This window comes from Helianthus annuus, chromosome 16 (assembly GCF_002127325.2).
Source record: "Helianthus annuus cultivar XRQ/B chromosome 16, HanXRQr2.0-SUNRISE, whole genome shotgun sequence".
Classification (NCBI taxonomy): domain Eukaryota; kingdom Viridiplantae; phylum Streptophyta; class Magnoliopsida; order Asterales; family Asteraceae; genus Helianthus; species Helianthus annuus.
In genome coordinates this window covers 185885242-185901019 of record NC_035448.2, presented here as the reverse complement: position 1 = coordinate 185901019, position 15778 = coordinate 185885242, and the positions used below count along the sequence as shown (strand labels likewise).

Sequence of the window (15778 nt, the reverse complement as noted above, 5' to 3'; positions counted from 1 at the left end):
GAAGGTTTAAGAACCTAAAGTTCAAGAAAAGAAAGTGAAGCTTTCTCAGGGGCAGAAAGACAGACTGAGAAAGAAAAGAAATAAGGCAAGAGAGTATCTCGAGAAGATTTTGTCCTAGGAAAAGTACTGGAAAAGCAGATAAAAGTTCTGATAAATCGTCTTGCTCTCCAAAGAACGACAAATCAAGCAAAATGAATTCATCAGATACAAATCTGAGGACAGAAAAGAGAAAGAAGAAGAAGAAGAAAATGGTTGGCAATGAATCTGTTTCTTCAGAAACAAAGGAGCCACATGTTGGCAATGAATCTGTTTCTTCGGAAACAAAGGAGCCACGTGTTGGCGATGAATCTGGCTCATCAATGTCAGACAAGCCACATTCAGGCAATGATTCTGGTATGGTAAAGCCAGAAGAGCTATGTGTTGAGGTAAAAGTCGAGAATTCCGGTTTAACAATGGATGATGCAAACTTTCCACTATTGTTGAACAAGAATTCAAAATCACCCAAGGACCGTCAGGCTTGGGTGAATCTGTTTAAATAGAAAAACCTGACTTGCCGGAGTTCCCAGGTTGGTAAGTGTGGAACATGAATCGGCATCTTTCTTGAGAATATCACCGAAGTGAATGATGGTTTGATCATTGATATTTCGATCGACAAGTGGTAAATAAGGGACATTAATTTGTACTTGATTTTCTACAAGTGGTGTTGAGGTTTAAAATCGGTAAATGATAAATCTTCATATGGAAGAAGAAAACAAAGTGATGAAGTGACCCCAAACCTACAAGTGATTGGTTAACAAACTAATTTTCCGGAAAAACCATTTTGATTAAAACAAACTTAAGTGTTTTAAAATCATAATGGGAAAATAGTTTGTTGAAAGGGGGAGTTCTGATTGTTTACGCCAGGTGGATGGAGAACTGAAGTGATTCTCATCTAGTTGTCAAGTTTGTACAGTTTGTTTCAAATTTTCCCAGAAAATCAAAATTGAAACATATTTTGATTTTAGGGGGAGTAAAAATTTTAAAAAATTAGAAAATTTGAAAATGTCAAAAACATGAAAAATTTAAAAAAAAATTAGAAAATTTGAAAATGTCAAAAACATGAAAAATTTAAAAATGAGTTTTGCTGAAACAAGAGGAAATGATAGATTATCAGTGGACTATCACAGCATGCTAAAGAAATGTAAAGTCTAAAAGTGATAAACGGTCTCACTAAAGATGTGACGATAGGCTCAGCTAGACTAGTAGATTTGCAATAACGATACAAACATAAAGAAAAAGCCTAGTTCTAGTGGAAAACACGATCAAAAGCATAGTACTTAGTTTTGTCCTTCTTGATTGTGTGCCTGCTCAGTAATCGATGAATTCCAAAAAGCATAAAAACTGGTTAAGTTTGTGAGCTTTCACAACTTTGCTGAAAATGACACTGTGATTGTGTATTTCTTTTGCAAAGATTTAAACATGTTTTATTTCTTTATTTTGTTTAAGCATTGGACAACCTCTGCGTATACGTGAGTATCGACCTGGATGTTAGTGCCTAAACGTTCTCCTTTTTTTTCTTTGGTGTTTCGTTTAAGCTTTGGATCACCTCTGCGTATACGGAAGTATCGACCTGGTGGTTAAAGCCTAAACAATTTCAACTTATTTTTAGTTTCTTTATTTTGTTTGAACATTGGACTTTCTCTGCGTATACGGAAGTATCGACCTGATTGTTAATGTTTAAACATTCTGCGTTGTTTTTGCACAAATCATAGTTGTTCAAAGTTTAAAGGCATTACTTGAGTCAGTGTATTGCATGATGAGGGGATATGCTGAGATTGTGGGGTCCATAAGAATTTAGTGCAAAATTAATATACCTAAACGTATCGGTAAGCATTTCGAAAGTTTTTAGTTTGAGTTTAAGTGGACAACAATATCGTCAATCTATGTGAATCGTTTAAAACTTAAAACGATTAAAAGCTTAACGGTGCTTGTGATGTGTCTAAAAACTGATATGATCCTCTTTCACAAACTCTCAAAAATAATGTTTGTACATATTTCATTTCTGCATTTAAATTTCTGTTAGTCTGAAAAATTCAAAAAGATTTTCGACAACTGTTGATGAAGAGCTGATTTTCAAAATTCAAAGGCTAAACATGACGAACTGATAGTTTGGATGAGAGTGTTTAAGCTGAAAATTCTGAAATGTTTAGATGATTCATTAAGCTGAATCAGGATTTTGAATGTTTCAAATTTTTAATAAGCCTTTAAATGAGAAAATTTGTTTATGAATATTTTGAGATGTGTGTAGGTGATGGAAAGGTTTCTGATCCTGTTGCTACGGAAAGCCAGGAGATGCATCAGAACCTGCGGAATTCTTAATCAGAAAAAGCCATGATGTAATTTCAAAGGCGATAACAAATTCTAGACGGCGATCCCAGCATGGTGAAAGGGGGAGTCTGATGAGAGTTAGAGCCAGAGAAAGATCCGGGTACATGATTCCAGGAAAAGTTCCTGAAGAAGATCGATCAAGATTGAAGAGTTGTCATGATTGAAGACTCTCACTGAAGATTCCGTCAACACTCAAGGGGGAGTCTGTTGGTGCAGTTGTCTGTCGACTTCATCTTCGTTCGAGTCTTAGTTTAGGCCTGATTGTATAGTGCACGAGAATCGAGAAAACATGATTTAGTGTTGATTCCGCTCGAAATGACACCTTGTCATTTCAAGGGAAATCACTTAAGTTCTTGATTCCGCTCGAGATGGTTATCACTGATTCCGCTCGAAATGTATTGTCTGATTTCGCTCGAAATGTATTGTCTGATTCCGCTCGAAATGCACATGCATGTTCAAAATGTTGATTCCGCTCGAAATGCACATGCATGTTCAAGCGGAACCCCAAGCCTATATATAGGCAGTCTCGAGCGAAATCAAGTAGTTCAGTTCTTGTATTTGACGGCGAAGCCATGTCAAAACGTCTCCAGCTTGTATATTGTTAGCAGATCAATAAACAGAGACAAATTAGTGATTTCTAGTGTTAAACAAGCTAAACAAAGACATAATCAATGAATTCCGCCTCTGATTCTGTCTGAGCACTCTTCTGATCGACTCGTTAGGTCGTTTCACGATCCTACACAAAAACTGGAGGATGTATGATCATATACACAGTTCAACTCTTCCACAGACGATCCGTTAGGATGTTGTGGATGGTTGTATTCAAAAGCTGAAGAAGGTGGGTTTGTAGGCGTTGTGTTTGAAGTCAGTGGGTTTGAAGGTTGAGGATTTCCACGATGTGTTGACCGTTCGAGTGTTTGAAGGCGGTGAGTTTAAAGTAGGTTGATTTGAAAGTTGAGGGTTTACACCACGATGTGTTGATCATCGACGGTGTGAAGGTTCCACTGGTTCAGTGGGAAACGGATAACCACCCCCATGTTGATCAAATGTGGTAAAAAAAATGGATGTAGTGAAATAGAAGTGATATGTTAGAGATTGTGAAATGGTGTAGAAGGTGAGTTGAATTGATTTAAATATAAATGGTAAATGTTTTAATTTATCTAATTGCAAAATATTTTTTTTTTAAATTCAAACGGTCAATTTGGTATGCGGCCCGGGTGGCCTAACTATCCATCTATAAAGCATAATTCACGTGAACCTGCATTCTGAAAAATAATGCCCGCAAAAATAAAAGAAACCTGCGAAGTTGGGAACCTAATGCCTGCAACATAAACTAAAGGACTTTATTAATCCTGCACATCAACTAGAGGACTTAAGTTTTTCCTTCGCATGAGCTAGATGACTTAACTTAATCCTCCACATGAACTAGAGGACCTAAGTTTTTCCTCCACCTCAACTATGTTACGTGAAGAATAATAGTTTAGGGGTATTTTACTAATTATTAGTAGTTTAGGGGTGTCTTATGTAAGTTTCTATCTATTTATGTGGATGTTACGTATGGAATGAAATCAAGCCAGAATTTGAGTCAAATTTCCTTCTATCTCTTAGCTTTCTTCTTCCCCAAGGTTTTAACCCTATCAAGGGTATCAGAGCCAGCCGATACCTCATCGGAGCTCTTCCGCCGCCGCCATGACGAACACCCGTAACAACGAGATTGATAACACACTAAAGTTCCACGATAGGGTCATCAACGAGATCCAGACGGCGTTATCGGCTTTGATGAAACAGCAGGAGCAGGCTTCAAAACAGCAGGAGGAAATCCTCAAGGCTGTGCGGGACAGATCCCAGTCGTCCGGCAGTTCTTTTGGATCCTTCTCCGGTCCAGACAACGATTCCAGGGGTTCTAAACCCTTTCGGATCGGAAAAATCGAGTTTCCCAAGTTGTCCGACGCGTTGTTTGAAGACCCACCGGAAGAGATGGCTTCGCTACAACAAACTGGTACGTTACAGGAATTGAACACCGCTTTTGATTCGTTATTAAACAAGGTGACGTTGAGTGAAACCCAGGCCGTGAGTTTGTATATCAAAGCCCTCAAGCCGGACATCCGTGGCCCGGTTAAAATGTTCAAGCCACATACTTTGCACGAAGCGTATGGGTTGGCGAAAACACAGGCTCTTAACAATGAAACCCTAGAAGAGAAGTTTACGGGGGGGGGGGGGGGGGGGGGGATGGAACGGAGGTTCCAAACCCACTGCTACAAAAATTACCCCACCCACAAATCTTTTTGGTGCCTGTTTAAAGGCAAAGGCGAGTTCCGTAAATGATTGGCGCCCGCCATGGCGCATCGCTAGGATTTCTCCGATTGCAACCGGAAGGACCGAATGGCGTCCACCCTGGAAGGAGTCGACTCAAAAGAACTCATGGATGCTGCATTTTTTTTCTCTATTTTGTGATTCTTGAGGTCAAGAATCTTTTAAGGGGGAAGTATTGTTACGTGAAGAATAATAGTTTAGGGGTATTTTACTAATTATTAGTAGTTTAGGGGTGTCTTATGTAAGTTTTTATCTATTTATGTGGATGTTACGTATGGAATGAAATCAAGCCAGAATTTGAGTCAAATTTCCTTCTATCTCTTAGCTTTCTTCTTCCCCAAGGTTTTAACCCTATCAAACTAACGAACTAGAACATTAACAATAGAAGTCCTCTAGTTCACGTAGTGGACTACCTAAATTCACCTTCATTTCCTCAAGCCATCTAGTTATGCAAAAAACTCTGCTTTCTCTTTATCAAAATCGATATTTTATTGCACCATACATCATAATGTTAGCCCGATTAGTTTTCTTGTTATTATTTTGTAAACTGGGCTAACTAAAGATTGGCATTTGGGCCAAAAAAAATGAAAATGGGCTTTACATATATAGTATTTGGGCATAATAAATGCACAATAAGGGTTTTTTGGTTTGAACCAATTAGAAATACGGGAACAGAAAACCGAATCAAAAGTTCAAAACCATCAACCTAATTTTGTTTTGGTTATCAGTTATTAATGGTATCTATTAGGGTTGTTTATCGGTTTAACCGGTTTGAAACCGAGTATTGAACATCCCTATTTCAGTTTGTAACTTGATTGACCGCTCAAATCAAATTAGACATAGAATTGGGATTTATGTCCAAAACGGTTGCTTTAGTTGCGAGGTCATCCACAAGGATCCCTAAGCATTCATGGCCCTAGTCGAGTAAAAAAAATGGGCTCTCTAAAATATCACTCGATCATGTCATCATGCGATTATCGCCCCTTCTCTAATTTATCGCTCCTTTAATTTTAAGACTTATTTTTTTAAAGGGGTTTAAATTTTAAAACATTATATTAGGTTAACTAAGGTTAATGAGAATTGGTTTACTTTGTATATATCGGGTCTAAACTAGATAGAAAGAGTTGATCGGTTTATAAGTATATTGGGTTTTAACTTTTAAATTTAATTATATGTTTATTTTATTATAAGTTATATATTAAAAAAATTAGACCCATGGGCCGGCCATTATAGATGCTCCCTCTTGGCCGGCTACGGGCCTTCACCCAAGGGTTTCATAGAAACATTAAGCAGAAACATATAATTCGTGATTTTGAATATCGTATGGATGACTAAAAGAACGAACACCCAGAACTAGAAGATTGCTAACCTTACAAAGCCTCTCATCTGAAATTAAGAAATTTTTTTGGAAATGGAACCAAGATTTGAACTACACATCCTGATTTTTTTTTCTAAAGCATAAACAATAATAATTATTATATAAGTTGTGAAATTGTAAAATACAATATTGCTTAACGTACGAGCGTATGCTATGGAAATTACGCAGGTTGAAAGGATTCCGAGTTTGTGAAGTAGATTTCGAGTTATGATCTTTTACGCATGTTGAAAGATAATTACGTATGTTGAATGAAGGTTCCGAGTTTGCCAAAGAGATTCCGAATTTATAAAGTAGGTTCCGAGTTTGCAAAGTAGTGTTCCGAGTTTATGTCAACATGCGTAATTTATGTTTTTAACATGCGTGATTAAGGTTTTGAGTTTCACAATGTGCGTAATTTTACAGCGTACGTTCATATGTTAAGAAATATTGTGAGTTAACCGGCCTCATATAAGTTTCACATATCAAAGTTACCGGAATTTAATAAAAGTTTTATTTCTGAATAGAATCTTAAGAATTTTATATGATAATGTGAAAATGCTTTCTAAATCATCAAGTCGGGTATAAGGAATCTCAAGCAAAAGTAAGTTTTCAAATTTCAATACATAATTATTCATATTTTTCAAATGTAAAATGATTGATTAAAATAATATCATAAGTCCATAGGTTTGTATAACTTGGTTGAAGTACGTGAATAATCGAGGCAAGACTCCAATAGACAATACTAGTCCATGAAGATGTGATGTTTCAAACGTAATATATTAAATGAGAAATTGCACACAAAACTAGTATAATTCGGTGTGTAACCTAGAGTATACCCTGACCCTCACTAACATTTTTTTCTCCATTTTTTTCATTTATCCGATAAAATTTCTACCTTAGTTAGGTATCTATTTGTTTAATTAAATATACAATAAGTTATGTTTTAAAAGTTACCGTGTATAGCGTTAGTGTTGTACTAGTGGAGTTGATTACATAGGTAATATCACTAGATATATAACGACTGGATTAGAGGTGGCAAAATGGATGGGTTGGATTGGATTGGTTGTTGGGTTAGGATGGGTTTGGGTTAGAATGGGTTTGGGTTAAGATGGGTAAAAGAAAAAAGAAGGTCAGAATGGGTTTGGGCCAGGATGAGTTTGGGTCATGATGGGTTTGGGTCAAGATGGGTTGAGAATAAATCAATAATAATAAAAAATGAAAAAAAATATAAAAAATATTTAAAAAACAATAAAAAAATGAAAAAAATTTAAAAAAATAAAAATAAATAAATAAATAAACGAAAAGAATTAAAAAAATAAAAAATTAAAAAAAAACGAAAAAATTAAAAAAAATTAAAAAAACGAAAAAAAATAAAAAAAATTAAGTGATCAAAATTTGCAATATCTTGCGTATTCAACCTGCTGTATTTGTCACTTTGTTGCAAAACAAATATCCCCAAAGCTTTAACACTACCAGTTATAGCAGTTAATTACTTTATACTTCCTAAAGGTTACTTAACTTATTAATTTGTACTAGCAATCTGTACATAAGATTGTAGTACTGTGCTAAACAATAATTTCTCTTGATCTTGCATTTGTGCTAAAGATTGTTGTATTTCATAAAAAAAAATATCTAATTTAGGATCAAAACTCACTTGGGCATTTCAACAAACACCTTACGGGCACTACTAATAATAAACACTTTTCAGCATAAATTCAACATAAATTGTAACAATTACTTGAAAAAGAACAAAATTTTAACCAAAAAGAAAGAAACCCAGAATACATCCTTAATGAATTCGTCAAGTATATATTAAATCTCATCAATTACAAGTTACAACCCAACAAAAAAGTTACATAGATCTGACCTGATGTTTGCTGTGAGCAATTAAAACAAGTATTTGATGTTCAGAATTCAGATCGATACTTCTTGTCGCCGCCGCCGGCCACCGTACCGGAGAACACCGGTTAATTTATTTGGAGAGATTGAAAGGATGTTGTATGGGCTTCACTTGATTTGATGATTTTGCGAATTCGATCACAGGATGGACAGATTTGTTGTGAATTAGGGTTTGATGTTTAGTAATTGAAGAACCTAATCCCCAGTTAACGTTGTGTTCAATTCTTTCTATTTTGGGTTTCAAATGAGTCCATTGTCACCCACTCCTTTTATTATCTTGGCCCATTCTGACCTATTGGGTTTTTCTTTCATTTTTAAATTTACCCATCCTGACCCGTTAACTATAAAGTCTTACCCAACTTAACCCATTGTTTAGTTTTTTTGCACCCAAATAAACCCAAACTTTCTTAGTTGGGTCCATTTTGCCACCTCTAGACTGGATACATAATCTAAGTCGAAACACGTCAATGGGTTTGGAGAGAATGAGGGGTCCAAGCCTAAGGCAATCAGCGTTTTTGAATACCGTTTTCTTTCACTTCATTTCTCTATGTTAAGTTGAGATATTAGAATCCAAAAAACTAAATAATTTATTTTCAGGGTAAATGAGCTTTATTCGTGTCAACCGATAAACACAATTGTCATTTTCGGGTTCGACACGCTGACCCAGCAAACAAGGCCCAATTAGCAACCATATTCAAAACCCGATATATGGAATGGTTAGACCATCACCAATGCAACGGATTTAGCGATGCATTTAGGTGACATGAAATGAAATTATGCAAATAAAAAATCACCATTGGAGCATAAGTGCATTTCGGGGATAGCCCGTCTCTACGTGCGGTGCATTTATAGATAGTGGTGGGGCCACATCAATACATGGTCTTAAATTGTTTACTTTATCGGTTCAGGTTCAAAGTTATTTTAGTAATAGTTTCTTTACATCTTTCTTCTCAACCGTAAGAAGGTAAAATAAAAAAGAATCACTTGTTCAAGTTTATCAATTATTATGTTTATAGTTTTAATTATTTATGTTTAATGTTTAATTTAGTTTTAATTAATTTAACTATGCTTAGTTATTTTAACTATATTTAATTAATTTTTTATATTTTTAATCATACGAATATAGAAAATGGATTAGTTATAAAAAGGATTTGAGTACGTAATGTAAAATGTGGTAGTGATGTGGAATTATAAGTATTGGTAAGAATTTTTGTAGGATTTGAGTGAAAATTGGTGTTTGTTTTTGATGCATTTTTTAAAATCTCATGTTTATCGTTACATTTAGCACTTTGCATTGGTGATGGTTTTACTCATACACATGACCTTCGGGGTCACAAACTAGACCAGAGCCGTTCCAACGTTTTTGGAGGCCCTAACCAAACTACAGAGGTGAGGCCCTTTGAATGGGGGTATAAAGAAAATATCGGTTCTGCTTTTTTCCTTCTAAGTCTCAGTCGCAAGCACAATATCAAAAGTCAAAGATTCAAAGTATCAATTAGGAACTTAGGAGAACAGTGATTAAGTGAATCGCAATATATAGAGATCGCTATAAAAAATAGCCGTTAAACAACCTAGATAATCCTTGCGACACCATTAATTTCACGTCTAATTTTTCCTCAATCGACAACATAATTGAGCAAAATGGGCAAGTGCGATGTTACAGTTAGTGAAAATAAAGATGGCGACCTAAATTAAATACGAATTGCAAATTGGTTGGAGTTGGAATTAAGCTCTTTTATTTAAAAATCGGTTATTTATTTGGGTTTAATGCATAATACACATGCTATATAAAGATTTTTAAAATATTTGGAGGCCCTATTTTTTGGAGGCCCTAGGCCGTTGCCTAGATTTAGAAGCCTATAGGGACGGCTCTGAACTAGACAACCTTGGTTGATCCATAATTCCACATAACTCCTCTTTACAACCAAGTACCAATTACAAGCGGAGACTCTAAGCCATTATGGAACCATGATTAACGAAACTAACTATAGTAATAGTACGTAGCAATACTTGACCTATATGATGTTTCCCTTTCTTTTGTTTTAGCTGATCGAGTCAGTCAAGATTAGATGTCATTCATGTTAGGGTTTTACCTGTACTCTTTAAACCTATTCATTTGGTGCAACAAGTCCTTTGCATAGGGGACAACTGGCCTTTACCCTTAGCCATTTAACGATGCATGTAGAATGGAAGTGATGGTTGCAAGGAAGTAAATGAAGTTGTTCCCCTTCTTCATAGTGGCAAAGACATATACAACAGTCCTGAAAAATACAAAAAGATAACTATAAATCGTTGTCAAGCCAACAAAAAAATATTCAAAAATTATAACAAAAGGTAGAGTTGCTAAGACCAAATAATAGAGTACATATAAGTTGGAGATATGTGAGGATAACAGCTTGCTTTAACTACATTTTACATGCCATTATTTGTTAAGAATATTTCAAAAAATATTTCGGGTCAACTTGGTTGACCTGAATTATAGAATCGACTCACCCATTTTGCAACCTCTAAATTTTCGATGGTCATATACTGTGCTTATTAAACAATATTATTGTTATAATAATATAGACCTTTGAATAAGACGATATAGGATTAGTAAGCGTTAAATAGACTTTGAACTACTCTCTGACCAGTTTGACCCATATGAACTATTCTCTTTTTAGCTAATGTTCATTTGACCCGTTTGAGATGAATCACAACTCATTTTGATCTTTTCATACGTAAACGGGTTGAAACTTGAAATTGTCTCCTATATTGTACAACCTATTCGATATTAATCAGTGAGAAAAAAAAAAACCATACCGCATCCTCAATTTGAATAGCACGTTCAGTAGAGAAGTCTGGGCCATTATTTCGCACTGGGATCATTCTGCATGCTCTATTATCAGGTTGCTCCACGTCACCACCGGACACTTTAAATTTGAATTTGGGAAGGCTGATGATGTCAGCCTCTGATGCAGGTCCCTGTGTATTCGCATGGTTGTATAAATGAGCGGTAAACAAATTAAACGGAATTAAATAAGATTTTCATGTATTTCACCTCGCGACTGATGTAGCACAAGAAGGCAATAATGAAGGGCAAGCAAAAACAACAAGCAACCAGTAGTAAACATACGAACAGAAAGCGAATCGCAGCAAAGAACACGTCCATAGCCAAAAATGTCATAGTCAACCTGTCATAGTTTGAAAAAAAAAGAAATAAATAGCTTGAAGCATGCATCACTAACTTTTTTGGACTGTTAATGAAAGATCACAAAGCTAATATATTGGTTTAGGACATACCAGAATAGAACTGGAGCACTGCCCTGATTAGTGTAAGAAGACAGCACACAAATGAAGCCAATTAGCCACCACATGTAAAATATCACTTTATTAACCATTTCCCATCTGAAAATATAAAACATCATCAGGGCATTTCAATCATGATAATCAAGTGCTTCCATAAACTTTTGTATTGTGTCAAACAATGTTTTGATTCTTGTTGGACAAAGGGATTATCTATTTTTGCAAAAACTTCAAGGATGACAGTTAATTCAGAAATCAGATCAATGGCCCAGCATAAACATTTAGATTGCTACAAAAGGCTAGGCTAAGACACAAATAGCTAGACTGTGAAGAGAAACATTAAAAATAGGCATATGTTCCCTTGTATTCCCATCTGATTCACTACATGACCCTTGAAAACTCATGCTTAAGAGCTAAGATCCCATGCCTGAGGCATCACATATGAACTAATAGCACCTTTAAGGATTATTCTTACCTCAAACACGTGCCGTACGCGGTCACATACATATCATTGCTAATCGAATTTACCTTCCCAAACATCCCGTAACTACAGGAAACAAATAGCATACACATGTTGAGCTTTAACAAATTGTTAACTTCTAAGAGACTTGATGATGAGGCCCACATGCTTCTACTCATCTCATGTTTGTTTGTACTAACATGACTTTTAACTATTTCAAGAACATGATTAAACTTATATATTAGCTTCAGAATTATGAAGAACTAATCACATTAGTAGCATATGTAGTTGACCAATTCATTACTTATTAATGAAACAGCCTCGCAAATTAGAATCAATCCATTGATGGTGTTAAATCCAATATATGTTCAAGCTTCTGATGTAATTCTCGTAAAAAAAAATCCGATAATTATATCAGATGTTTTAACAAAAGGATATAACTCTGTTTAAGCTTCTGTTTGTAGGATCAGATGCATACAATAATTAAACTACAGGCAAAATAGCAATTTCATAATAATAACGCTAAAGGAATCCACCTAATTAGCTACAAAATCAAAAGCAGCGTAAACTTACTATACTCAAATTAAACTGAAATTCAGAATTAAAATCACCTGATTGGATGAGTAACATGATCTCCAACGTTCTCCAAGCTTGAGCCGCTACTCATCAGCCTCCAAGGGTCTACTGACATTCTCCTAATCCTCCTCCTATACTCCAACAACAAAAGCACCATATGAACCACACACTGCACCGAGTAACCGCAGATCCAAACCCTAAGTCTCACATTCCTCTCTTCCCGCGCAATCCAAAACAACGTAACAAACGAAACCACAACAAAAGCAAGGTTCCACAGCGTCTCTATAACAACAACCGGAAGCGAATATCCCCAATCCTCTCGCCAATCCTCCAACTGCCGTGCAACGTTCTGGCGCACCACCATTGACGCTCCACGACGGCGAGCGAAGAGACCTAGCAGCATGCGGACTCGCCGATCTCCTCCGGGGAACGGTGCGGCGGCAGTGACGTGAGTTGGTGAGAGTAACGGCTCATCGACGGCGGTGATCTCCGGCACCGACGTTGAAATCTCCTGCATGATGAAGGTTGTAACAGAATGATAACAGTACTGATTCTGTTATGAAAGTGTAACCGTTTATGTAGTGGGGGGAAACTGTATAGTTACACTTTACCCCCTAAGGTTTTGTATTGTGACAATAAGTTGTATTGTGGAGGACTCTGTATTGTGATAAAAGTTTCACTTTACCCCCTAAGCATTCTATTCTTCGTCACGAATAAGTTTTTGTATGAAAAGAAGATATTATGTGATTTTAAATAAGTTTTTTTATGAAAAGAAGATATTATGTGATTTTAAATTATTGAGTAAATTATTTTTGAGTTCGTATGTTTTAATGTTTTAACTACTTAAGTTCAAAATCAAAAAAGTTTAACGCTCTGAGTTTCTAGTCATTTATTTTATAATGTTTGAAGTCTCTGTGTTTCAGCGATTTTTCCTGAGTCTAAAATCAAAAGTATAAGTGTTAAAAAAATTTGAACTCAAAATGTTATAAAATGAGTGGTTAGGAACTCAGAGCGTTAAACTTTTTGATTTTGAACTCAAGTGATTAAAACTACTAAAACAAAGAAACTCAAAAAGTAATTTACTCTAAATTATTTTAGTAAATCATAGTTAGTTATTTGCCTATCACATGAAATGAAAGAAAAACAAATCATGTAATATGGGGTTACCTTTGAGTTTAGTATATAATTTGAGAAATATTACATTTTGACTTGCTTGTTTTCTTGAGAAAACTTTTTGTTTACACAATATTTGGAAGAAGCACGTTCTTGAACTCAACGAAACAAGGGAAGTAATAAACATAATATTCAAGGATGGTGACAAATAAAGGTGGAAACCACAACTTATTCTACTCAATTTGTACATCGAATTAAATCGCTTTTATAAAACTTGTTATTTAGAATGGGTCACTTATGTTTGTCTCAATTCCACTTATTACCTCCTTCTTCGTCACCTCCACCACTTTCGCCGTCAACATCACTAATACCATCGCAAATGAACCTGTGTTTGATATTTTTTTTCTAAAACGCCTCATTTCAAACCAAGTCCTTTAGGTCATAGCACGTTGTTACCAAAACATATTTTGCTTAGAACTGGTTTTGACACGTCAACAACTCATCGTACCCACTCGATTTGATAGGCTTGGTGACAAGCTTAAATACAAGGGGATGCATATATTGCCGAGATTAGGAAACGACTTATGAAAAATTACACGAATACTCCAAATATCGTTTGCAATGCTATTAAGATAAGATATTCTTTGGCTATTGAAGCTCTAATTATCTACTCCAATTCCAAGTCATATTTAACTCCACTTAACCCATTTTATGAGAAGTTATATGTAGTAATTTAATGCATTTAGCTTGGTTTTATAACATGAAAACAGAATCGTCTATCTAGTAACTATCTAAATTTACTTATAATAAAAATAATTATAATTCAAACCATGGAACGTCCATGTTTTTGATGGATATGATTGCAAGATCCTCATCTATCATGTCATGTGTCATTGACCAACTAACTAGAACAGTATGAAAGAACTCTTTTAGAAGTGAATATCAAAGATTTTCAATGGATATGATTGCAAAATCTTCATCATTGATCAACTTCTAGAAATCCGTTTTTATTTTTTATTTTTTTGAACGACGAACGAATCCTCCAAATGAGCTATTGGCAAAATTCACCACATCGGAATACACTCGCCTCCGAACCGGGGAAAACCCTCACCTAGGGCCGAAGCCCGTGAACACTCGCCCGAAGACACGACAGCGCGGTGAGGTAAAACTCGCTCAGTTCAAGGATCGAACTACCGATCACCTTTTTGCCTAGTCTCCCATCATCACTAGGTGCCACAGAAAATAATGGGGAGGCCAGGAATCGAACATGGGTCCTTTAGAACACCAAGTCTCTCCTTTACCACTCCACCACTACCTCATTGGCAATCCGTTTTTATTTTTGGGTCAATTTTAAATGTTAGGATATCATTGGCAATCCGTTTTTATTTTTGGGTCAAATTTAAATGTTAGGATAAATAAAAGAAATTGAAAGAAAATAAACAAAAGAGGGAGGGTGGTACTATTTACGTTGTCTCTTCTTTGGAAAAAGAAAAAAGCAGAGAATTTTAACAAGAATATAATATGCACCTACACGTACACCTATCTTTAATAAGAATTCTTTTCTTTTTTCTGTTATTTAAGCCATTTGTATGGTGTGGGGTAGAAAATGGGGAGATCTCGTGTATGGGTGATCCTTGATTGCAAAATGGGTGATTTCCCATTTATTAATATTTTGTGTTTTACTTCATTAGATTTTTACAATTGTATACCAAAAATAATTTTATTTTTTTAGCTGTTTGTTTTAGTGTAACATATTTGATAAAATATAACTTAGTATGTTAGTTTATTGTCTTTATTGTTTAATTTGAATTTATAAATTTTTAGATAAAGAATGCATTGAAATTAAAATTAAATTGATATAAAATTGAATAAATGATTGAGGGAGCTATAACCACACTACTACACTAGGGTTGTTAAGGATGGTGCTATTAAAGCTCCACTGTTTACGTGGGGTTGACGTGACGCGTATGAAGACTTTATTCCATACCACTCAGCCTTAGGAGGAAGATGATGGATGTGGGACCCTCCATGTATCAACTCACTTTTATTTTTTTATTTTTTATTTGAATTTATTTAATTTTCATTTTAATTCATTTAAACAATATAAATAAATTTAAAATAATTTAGATTTTCATAAGAATTAAACTTTTGTAATAATAATTAATCTTTCATATGTTATTCTTTAAAATAAATAAAATCTAATTGTACTAAAAAATAAATAAATAAATAACAAAAGGTGAAGGACGGATGGGATGGATATAACGTATGTTGAGCGGTGGAGGTGACGGATGAAGACGATGGTGGTGATGTGTTAAAAAGGGTGACGAATGAGGGATAGAGATGCATATAGCGTATGTTGAGAGATAGAGGTGACGGATGAAAAAGATGGTGACGATGTGACGTTGAAG

At 35.2% G+C, this 15778-nt stretch overlaps 1 protein-coding gene across 1 annotated transcript; it reads right to left on the bottom strand.

The window, feature by feature from the left end:
• Positions 1–9813: 9813 nt before the first annotated feature.
• On the bottom strand, positions 9814–12820 carry LOC110882422 (E3 ubiquitin protein ligase RIE1). The gene is made up of 5 exons (XM_022130449.2): positions 12293–12820; positions 11219–11323; positions 10977–11109; positions 10739–10900; positions 9814–10197 (listed from the first exon to the last, which is right to left on the bottom strand). Exons 1-5 carry the CDS (start codon positions 12772–12774, stop codon positions 10045–10047), a joined length of 1035 nt encoding a protein of 344 aa, XP_021986141.1. The 5' UTR covers positions 12775–12820; the 3' UTR covers positions 9814–10044.
• Between the last annotated feature and the right edge of the window lie 2958 nt (positions 12821–15778).

Excerpts from the sequence above, each read along its gene's own strand:
- LOC110882422 (XM_022130449.2), bottom strand. The coding sequence starts at position 12,774 with ATGCAGGAGATTTCAACGTCGGTGCCGGAGATCACCGCCGTCGATGAG. Across the intron at positions 11,110-11,218 it reads AGTGCTCCAGTTCTATTCTG|GTTGACTATGACATTTTTGG; the intron begins GTATGTCCTAAA and ends AAACTATGACAG. Across the intron at positions 10,198-10,738 it reads CTATTCAAATTGAGGATGCG|GACTGTTGTATATGTCTTTG; the intron begins GTATGGTTTTTT and ends TGTATTTTTCAG.